This window comes from Blennius ocellaris (assembly GCF_963422515.1).
Source record: "Blennius ocellaris genome assembly, chromosome: 5".
Lineage (NCBI taxonomy): Eukaryota > Metazoa > Chordata > Actinopteri > Blenniiformes > Blenniidae > Blennius > Blennius ocellaris.
The window spans coordinates 29,948,979-29,959,000 of NC_137654.1; the positions used below are offsets into that span (position 1 = coordinate 29,948,979).

Sequence of the window (10,022 nt, forward strand, 5' to 3'; positions counted from 1 at the left end):
CAAATACGATCAAACTGATCATTAAACACGACACAAAGCGCCAAACTGGACATCTCTCACAATACACACACACACACACACTTCATGCACACAAAAAACACTCCTATCATCACGATTCAATCACTAAAAAGATTGAACATTTTAAAAATAAACACTTACTTCCTTCCGTGTCCCAGCAGCCATCTTGCTCTAGCCGCAGTAGCGGCTAACGTTAGCAGCTGGCATTAGCTTTAGCTGTTCTGGCGTCATCTTGTCAGCTTTATGGACGTAAAACCACAGTTTCCCAATGACGACTTTCACTTCTCAACTTCTTACTTGAGTTTGGCAACTGGCTTATTTAATATTAGTGCGGACCGGCTGCCGCCGCCGGGCAGAAAACAACTGCACGCTTGTGTGTGACGTCATTTGTAATTGTCATTCATGTTGCGGGGCCGGGGGGGTCGCGTACCAACCAATAGAATGACGAGATGGTACATGTTGATACTTCTCGTCGAATCATGGTGTGATTTATTAGCATGCTGTTTTTTTAATGATAAAAACGAAAATCAATGAAATAGAACTAGAATTTTTGGGGTTTTTTTTCATGTAAAAAGTAGAATGTAGAGATAATTATGTGGAAAAAGAAGTAACAAGTAGGCTGAAAAATCATCACTCCAGTAAAGTCCAGACACCTAAAAATGACTTTGGAAAACGACTGCAGTTTCAACGCAAAGACAATTTTAATGAAGCCATTTGATGCAAAATATAGTGAAACTCGGAGGCTAATGCTAGTTAACGATATATCAGCGTTGTGTTGTGTCTGCTCCTCTTTAAAAAAAAATAAAAAAATAAAAATCAATGCTTTCTTTGATGATTTGCTTGGTGGTTCGTTGGCCCAGATAGGAGCCTCTTGCGGGGCAGTTTCTGTATGAGCGTCCTGCTGTAGTGCTTCATGAATCAGAGACACATCACTCAGTTATGTAACACTCCTTTACTTGAACAGAAATGTGCATCACAGTGCATTACGGGCCTCCATAAATACTCTAATATTACAAATATGTACTCTTATACAACATACAAAACTGACACTGGCACAGAAGAGAGTCCCATTACTTATCACAGTAATTTAACAGCAATAATCTTAGCGGATTATTACGATCACTGAGCTGTGAACAGTTTATTTGCTTCGGATCGGGAGGAAGAGAGAGATCAGTGCAAAGATGTTTAAAACTCCATGGCCCCGTTTACACAGGAACTTATTGTTGTGTTTTGGTCGTCCGTCTACACTGAAAACTACACTTTTTTGGGGGGAAATGGCTGTCAAAGTGGAGCTTTTTGAAAACGCATGGGCTCCATCGCCATGGAAACTGAGAAATATGACTTTTTTTTTCGAAGATTCAAAAAGTCTGTCTCCATGGAAATTGGGAAAAAAGCAATTTTTTGGGGAAAACGCATGTTTTTGTGATTTCATAACAAAAACAAAAACAAGAAGCAGCACCCACTAGAGGCCCAACATGAAAACTACATCACTGAGTGTTTCTGCCATAAATGGGGCCCGAGTTTCTCGATTAAAACTTCCCACCGACCGTCTCAAACCCTCCGTTCAGTTCAGACGGTTGATCTTCCATCACACATCATGTAAAAACCAGCTTCACGCTTCCTTTTGGTCTTTTCACATTTCACGTCAGCGTTGGAGAGCTAAACAGTCTCAGATCCTGCAGACGTGCAGCAACACGTCAATCTCTGGGCCAGTCAATGGTTTCGCGACGTGTTTCCCACAGTAACGTCAGGATTCAGCTGGTTTGGTTTCGCCGGTCGCCGCCTCCGATCTGACGAACCTCCGCAGGAACCGGATGGCCGACAGAGCGCTGACGTTCGCTAGCAGGACTGAGGGGAGGAAAAGAAAACAAAGAAAATGAATCATGTTTGCAACACAATCGAGTTTATTTGTTGTTGTTTTCTTAAACTTTGGCAGTGTTTAGAAAACAAAACACAACAAATCAAAGAGAACAGAACAGAACAGAACAAACAAAACAAAACAAAACAGAACAGAACAAAACAGAACAAAACAAAACAGAACACAACAAAAAACAAACAAAACAGAACAGAACAAAACAGAACACAACAAAAAACAACAAACAAAACAGAACAGAACAAAATAAAACAAAACAAAACAGAACATAAACAAAACAGAACAAAACAGAACACAACAAAAAACAACAAACAAAACAGAACAGAACAAACAAAACAGAACAAACAAAACAAACAGAACAGAACAAACAAAACAGAACAAACAAAACAAACAAAACAGAACAAACAAAACAGAACAAACAAAACAAAACAAAACAGAACAGAACAGAACAAAACAAAACAGAACACAACAAAAAACAACAAACAAAACAGAACAGAACAAAATAAAACAAAACAGAACAGAACAAAACAAAACAGAACAAAATAAAATAAAACAAAACAGAACATAACAAACAAAACACAACACAACACAACAAAAAACAACAAACAAAACAGAACAGAACAAAATAAAACAAAACAGAACAAAACAAAACAGAACAGACCAAAATAAAATAAAACAAAACAGAACATAACAAAACAAACAGAACAGAACAAAACAAAACACAACACAACAAAAAACAACAAACAAAACACAACACAACAAAAAACAACAAACAAAACAGAACAGAACAAAATAAAACAAAACAAAACAGAACATAACAAACAAAACAGAACAAAACAAAACAGAACACAACAAAAAACAACAAACAAAACAGAACAGAACAAAATAAAACAAAACAGAACAGAACAAAATAAAATAAAACAAAACAGAACAAACAAAACAGAACAGAACAAACAAAACAGAACAGAACAGAACAGAACAAAACAAAACAGAACAAACAAAACAGAACAGAAAAGAACAAAACAAAACAGAACAGAACAGAACAAACAAAACAGAACAAAAGAAAAAAAACAAAACAAAACAAAACAGAACAAACAAAACATATACATGCACATAAATGTACATGGCATGTACATAATATAAACTATTTAACATTTTAAATAAAATAGTGTGGCACAATTTAAATGAATAATATTCTCTATCACAATATATACCTCTAATTATGTTAATTAAGTATTATTATATTTGTATACAGTTATTGCAGTTAAATGGTTGCTCTTCTACTTCCTAATGACCTATGATTTAAAAAGTGGTTGGCGTCGTTGCGCCGCTGCTGGGCGACCTACCGGCCTTCCAGGCGTCTCCAACCTGCGGGTCGGCCGTCTTCAACACCCAGGACGCAAACGCAATACACACCATGCACATGTCGGCCTGTCCCAGGGGCAGGAGGGGGGCGTCCAGCCCTGCGGACGGGGGAGACGTCATCAGGCACAGGGCAGTTTTTCAAAACAAATGCGACACACAAGATGATAAGCAGGGTCCCCTGAGAGGTCGGGGTGGTGTCGGGGGAGGGGGGGGGGGTTAGCACAGCAGCAGCTGTGGACAAGCTGCCTCTGACATGTGAGCACTTCCTCTGACCCGGTTAATGACGGGAACACGCAGGAATGATCGCTTCCTCCAACACACAGGGCCTCCGCTGACGATTAGCGCGTTAGCCGTAGCGCCCGCGGCTACGTGACACCGGAGAACTTCGCTGCCGTGATGAGCGGCCGACAGATTCTTCCTCGTGACTCGGAGAGTCAGACGTGACGGTCATTAGCCCAAGTCAAGTTATCACGTAGGAGCGGGGGGGGGTCGGTCAGGACTGGAGCAGCTGACCGCCAGGATAGCGTGTCCCACATTACAGCCGCCAGCATGCGAGGAAAATAATCAAACGGCCGTCACATGCGCCGCTCTGTGTGTCAGAGTCTGGGTCTGCAGAGTTCTTTTTAAAAGGTTTTTCACTTTCCACCGTCTGATTGCTCAAGAAGAATCTTGGCTTTTTTTTTTTTTTTTTTTTTTTGCAATGACTGTTGTATAAATAAATATTTTGCATCAGACTTACAAAAAAATGTGTAAAAAAATTCCATATAAGACTTGGAGGGAAATGCAACTTTTTGAAAACGGTCCAACACGGTTTCCATGGAAACAGAGAAAACACAACTTTTTAAAAACGCTCAGATTCCAGCTCCGTGTGGAAACTGAGTTTTTGAAAACGGTTCGACGCTGTCAACATGGACACCAAGAACAACGTTTCCTCCGTGTTGTCGTGACTCCCAGTCCATATTCTCCGGGGACTTGGTACTTTTATTTTGACAGTCACTAAATAACAGTCCAACTTGGTCGTCCGTCATGTTCTCCTGATGTTAAAGTTTATAATTTATTGTTCTCTGTGCATGTGTGTGTGTGTGTGTGGTTTATTACAAAAACAAACAACAGCACCCACTAGTGGCCCAACATGCGACTCGCATTGCTTTCAAAACATTGTAAATTCCAAATCAGATTCTAAACGCAAATCGATGCATTTAACTTTGAACTTTTCAGGCCGTATAAGAATGAAGCTTTGATCCAACACCACTGGATCTCTGATCCCAGTATGAACGTGTGATTGCTGCTCGGTGTGACGATGCGGCCGTCGGTTCAACCCTGCGGAGGATCGACCGTTGAAGCTGAAGCTGGACTTACCTGGATTGGACACGACCGTCTGGAGGTCTTCTGGGGCGAAGGGTGAACAGACGAGCCGTCTGGAGACCCTCTCGTCCAGATGGACGAGCAGCGGATCGGGAAACCTCCCGTCTTGACTTCCCGGCACGCCCAACCGATGAAGAGCTCTCGGGTGGGACGTCCAGCTCTTCCTCACGGGAACCAGGGACGCCGGGTTCAATGTCCGAGTCCGGACCGCCGACGATGGAAGGTTGAGGTTCCTGAAGGAGAAAGTTGTTTTCCAGAAGAAATCCTCTCCGCCTGTGAAGAAGTCCTCGTAAATGTCCGTGGACAGGCGCGGCGAGCTGGCTTTACGGCTGAACCGGGTCACCACCCTCACGGGCCCAACGCCGCCGCCGTCCTCCTCGTCCGAATCGTCAGAAGAAGAAGACTTAAAGAAATAATCGTACGCGTCTGGAAACTGCAGGTTCCGGCTGGCCGGGCGAGTGCAGGAGAAGACGGGGACGGCTCTGTCCTCCGGCGCCATGAGAGGGTAGAAGAAGCTTTCCGTGTCAAACTCTGAGAAGAAGTGGTCGTACGACTCGGGGACGGAGTTCCCACACGAGTAGGTGGGATCGGGGGCCGACTGGTCGGGGAGCGACGGCTTCCCCCTGAAGAGGTACTGAAAGACGTCGGCGAGCGAGAAGCGGTAGCTGTCGGCGAGAGATGGAGGTGAAGAAGTCACGACCCCGTCTCGGTTTGACAAACCGTCTTCGAAGCGCTCCGCCGTTTCAGCCACGCCGCCAAACGTCTGAGACTCCAGAGCGTGGAGGTTGCGGACGCTCACGTTTTTGGAGATGCCTTGGCGAGGCCTCGCCGGGAAGAAGACGGCAGGGGGGTCTTCGGTCGCGAGACTCGGCGGGACGGCTTCGCTCTCCCACATTACGCTTTTCGGGGATGGAAAATCCGGGGAGCCCGATTCCGCACGTCCGCCGCAGACGTCCCGGTCGGTCCCGTCCGACGCGTCGGCCTCCCGGAGCTCCGGCAGAGGAGGGAGGCAGCCGGCCGGAGAAGCTCTGCTCGTCATCCGTAAGCCCAGGATGTCGTTGATGGTCAGCCTCTCCATCTCGCTCCAGAAGGAGGAAATGGCAAACACAGAGCTTTGGCCCTTTTCGGGTTGAGACACGACGGTTTCCTCTGCTTCTTCCCGATCCAACGGGCTCTTCTCTTCGCCGAGCGACGAGCTGAAGCTCGTCGACAGGTCGGTGGCGTCGGAGAGCGACGTGATAGACTCCAGCGAGCAGGCGGAGGAAACGACGGCAGAGTCTGAAGCGCTTGTTAGTATGTCTTCGCGGTTGCTCTTTGTGAGCAACACGTCGACTTGAGAATCTGATTGTTTCGCTTGTGTTTTCTCAGACTTTGGACTCCACCCAGTTAGAGGTGAACCGACCTCCTGTGGAGACGGAGGCTCTCCACCCTTCGGCTCAGCGTGAGGGATTTGAGGAGCGCCGGCGCCGCCATCTTGGCCCGTGTTGCGACAGAGGCCTTCCAGCTGCTGCCGGGGCTCGCCAGAGTTTCCAGCCTCTGCTGCCACGGCGGACTTAGCGGCGGATCGTCTGTCGTTCTGGCCGGAGCCCACATGAGCGGGACCGACTGACCTGACCTCGGCCCAATGACTCTTTCCGTTCGGTTGGTTCTGGTTCGCCTGCTGGAGACCGGCTGCCCTTTGACTCTCTGTGATCTGATCGGATTTGTTCGGAACAGAGACGGACCGACAGTCACACTCTTCGACTTCATCACTCCGCCTCGGCGCCGTCGCCGACCCACCGTCGGTCGTTTCCTCGGAGACCGCGGCGGTACGCCGTGTGCTTCCTATCACACTCTTCTGCGGTTCGTCTGCCCGAGAGGAGGCAGCGTCCTCAGGTGAACACGGGCGTCCCGGCGAGGGGTGTCTCTCCTCGTCGGTGTCGCTCGTCCCGGCCGGGAGCTGCCCTCCCTCGCCGAGCCGCCTCTTCCTCCTCCTCCTCTTCCTGACGGAGGCGGGCGACCACGCCTGGTTCGCCGGCGCCGACCGCGGGGGCGTTTGGCTTCCCTTCCACTCAACGCCCGGATTTCCGGTCGGATCCGCGCCGAACGCCTCGATTCCACGCCTCCCCGGGAAGGTCTCTGCCTCGGGGGCTGGCCGATTCCGCGGCGTCGCCCCGTTTGTTGATCTGGCGTTGATCGATACCCCCGCCGTCTCCGGGGAAGATTCATCGGGAATCTTTGTCTCACGCACGTCGTTTCTCACGATGTTTGTGTGTCTCGTCGCGCCTGCGGGACCCAAGGTCTCGCTGCCAACTGCTGCTTCACCCTTGGCAGGCAGACGGTTTGATTCGGGGAGGTTTTTTGGCAAAGTGTTCCCGCTGGCCGGCTGCCCGTCGCCCCCTCGCCGCCCCTCCCCCTCCCCGGATTTTCCTGGCTCGGAGGGCCGTTCGTCCTCCGCGAGACCTTTCAAACCTTCGAAAAACAGATTGACCGACTGCAGGTGGACGTCCTCCTCGCTGCCCGAGAGGACGCACTCCCCGAGGCGACGTGCGACGGGGGAGGAGCCCCCACCGCAGTCGGTGGGGGCGGCGGCGGGGTCGACTCTCTGGGCCCGCTTTGCCAGGAGGGAGCCGGCGTCGTCCAAGTCGCTCATCCCCGAGTCGTCTACTCCCGCCAGCGAGGGAGGGGGCAGGTCGCACTCCTCGCACTCGGCGAAGAAGCACTGCCAGTCGCGGTCGCACACCTCCACGCTGTACTCCAGGTCCTCCATCGGGACGAAGACCGTGACCTGCAAAAGGGCATCAGCGGGGCCACAATGTCAAACTGGACAAAGTAGATCCGTCCACGGCAGGCGTCTGCAAACTTTTACAATTTTCCACCATATTAGAATTTAACCAGACCCACAAAACACGTGGATTAAAAACAGTAATTTTTCAAAGCTTCCATTTAGACATTTTTTATCATATTTTTTTTTGCTTTTGTAACCAATATTTTAGGTTTTTTTTTACAATTTCCCCTGTTTTTTCTCTCACTTTTTAGCTCTTTATAGGCGCTGTGCATTTCAGTTTGATTTTAACTTTGTCTTGTATTTTAACTAGAATAGATTAGAATTAAACCAGACCCACAAAACACGTGGATTAAAAAAAAGTCATTTTTAAAGTTTCCATTTAGATGTGTTTTATCAAATTTGTTTTGCTTTTGTAACCAATATTTTAGGTTTTCTTTACAATTTCCCTGTTTTTTCTCTCACTTTTTAGCTCTTAATACCGAAGAAATGAAAAAAAAGAGAAAATACAAGAATTTTGTTAGATGCTAAACTGCATTTCAGTTTGATTTTAACTTTGTCTTGTATTTTAATTAGATTAGATTCAACTTTATTGTCATTGCAAGTGCAACGAAATGCAGTTTAGCATCTAACAAAATTCTTGTATTTTCTCTTTTTTTTTCGTTTCTTCTTTAGCTTTTTTTTTGTTTTTTTTTCAGCCCGGCAATTAGAGCATTTTTGAAAAATAGTGTAATATGCAAACGACAATAAAAATTGACAAATGTTTACAGTCCATCAACTTACAGTCACCACTTGACCTCACATGCATCATGCGAACTCGTCGCAGAAAGGCCTCGGCCTCGTATTTGAACTTTATGACCTTCTATCCACTGCGCCGCCGTGCAACTTAGCAGTTGCAATATTTCACATAATCTTACACATTAAAGGCTTAAAAATCAACCAGCGTCAACAAAAAACAATTAATTGGAATTTCTTGATGGTTTGTCCGGATTGCAGCTTCTCGCAGTTCATTGTTGACTCAGGGGCCTTTTGGTCGACAATTAATTCATTACAAAGAAAAAAAAACTATCAACATTTTACAATTAATTCAATAAAATCCATTTAAGATGTGTTTTCATCTGACTATATTATTATTACGGAATCTCAGTCGACACTCCCTGAATTTATGACAATAGAACCTCAATTCCAATTTCTACAAAATGGATCATTTCACTTTTTTTTCTTTTCTTTTGCTCCTTTCTATGTTTCTATACAAACTATTTCCTTTCTCCTCTGTTTCCTCCATAAACACAACCAAGTCACACTTAGTGTTTCATATACAAGCACGCACGCACACACACACACGCACGCACGCACGTACGTACACACACACACACACACACACACACACACACACACACACACACGCAGGCACGCACACGCAGGCACGCACACACACGCACGCACACATGCACCCACACACACACACACACACACGCAGGCACGCACACACATGCACACCCACACACCCACGCACGCACCCACATGCACACACACGCATGCACACACACACACGCACGCACGTACGTACACACACACGCACGCACGCACCCACACACGCACGCACACAAACACGCATGCACGCACCCACATGCACACACACATGCACGCACGCACACACACACACACACATGCACACCCACGCACGCACGCACCCACATGCACACACACGCATACGCACACACACACACACACACGCACGCACACAAACACGCATGCACGCACCCACATGCACACACACTTGCACGCACGCACACACACACACACGCACGCACCCACACCCACACACACATGCACACCCACACCCACACACGCACCCACATGCACACACACGCATACACACACACACACACACACACACACACACACACACACACACACACACACACACACACACACACACACACACACACACACACACACACACACACACACATTATGGAAATAGTATTTGAGGTAGCACTTGTTTGTATTACTTCTGTATATAGAATGTATTGTTCATTTCCACACATCTTTGGAATTGTTTACTGTTTTGTATTGTTTATCTGCACTACCTTAAAAAACAAACAAACTGCAAACCGGCAGGTATTGAGAAAATCATTAAATAAATGCAACTTTTCACAACTTAAAAGACACAATTTGCTGACAATGCGACCAGAAATGTTCCGACTGAGACGGTAAGGGTGGGTTTGTGCAGCCAGACGTGGCTCCCAGCCTCCTTACCTGCTGGGTCGTCAGCCGCGATCCCGCTCCTCCAGGCAGGAAGGTCAGGACGCCTCGGCAGCACCGCGCCGAACGGCCTGTGTGAAGCACGCGGCGCCACGAACCCCATGATAAGATAAATATAGAGCGGCGCTTCTGATCGCGTAATACACACACACACACACACACACACACACCACCTCCGACAGAGGTATACGATTTCTGCACTTTAAATAGAAGCGTGGCCACCAGCGGAATACCCGGCGGGTCACGTCGCTCGCATGCTTAATGGGCCAATTCATTAGGTTCTTGACGTTTTGATTGGTCTGAGGCTGAGCGACGACGAGCCGCGGGAGCGTCTCTGGCGGCGGAAGTCGTCGTGGCGAGGAGCGTGGG

At 47.4% G+C, this 10,022-nt stretch overlaps 1 protein-coding gene across 1 annotated transcript; it reads right to left on the reverse strand.

Moving 5' to 3' along the window:
- Positions 1-840: 840 nt before the first annotated feature.
- On the reverse strand, positions 841-9,739 carry perm1a (PPARGC1 and ESRR induced regulator, muscle 1a). Its single transcript, XM_080496270.1, has 4 exons — positions 9,648-9,739; positions 4,616-7,388; positions 3,238-3,354; positions 841-1,866 (listed from the first exon to the last, which is right to left on the reverse strand). The coding sequence occupies exons 2-4, from the start codon at positions 7,368-7,370 to the stop codon at positions 1,766-1,768; spliced, it is 2,973 nt and encodes a 990-aa protein (XP_080352396.1). The 5' UTR covers positions 7,371-7,388; positions 9,648-9,739; the 3' UTR covers positions 841-1,765.
- Positions 9,740-10,022: the final 283 nt, after the last annotated feature.

Excerpts from the sequence above, each read along its gene's own strand:
- perm1a (XM_080496270.1), bottom strand. The coding sequence starts at position 7,370 with ATGGAGGACCTGGAGTACAGCGTGGAGGTGTGCGACCGCGACTGGCAG. Across the intron at positions 3,355-4,615 it reads GACGGTCGTGTCCAATCCAG|GGCTGGACGCCCCCCTCCTG; the intron begins GTAAGTCCAGCT and ends CCCCGTCCGCAG. Across the intron at positions 1,867-3,237 it reads TGGAGACGCCTGGAAGGCCG|TCCTGCTAGCGAACGTCAGC; the intron begins GTAGGTCGCCCA and ends TCCTCCCCTCAG.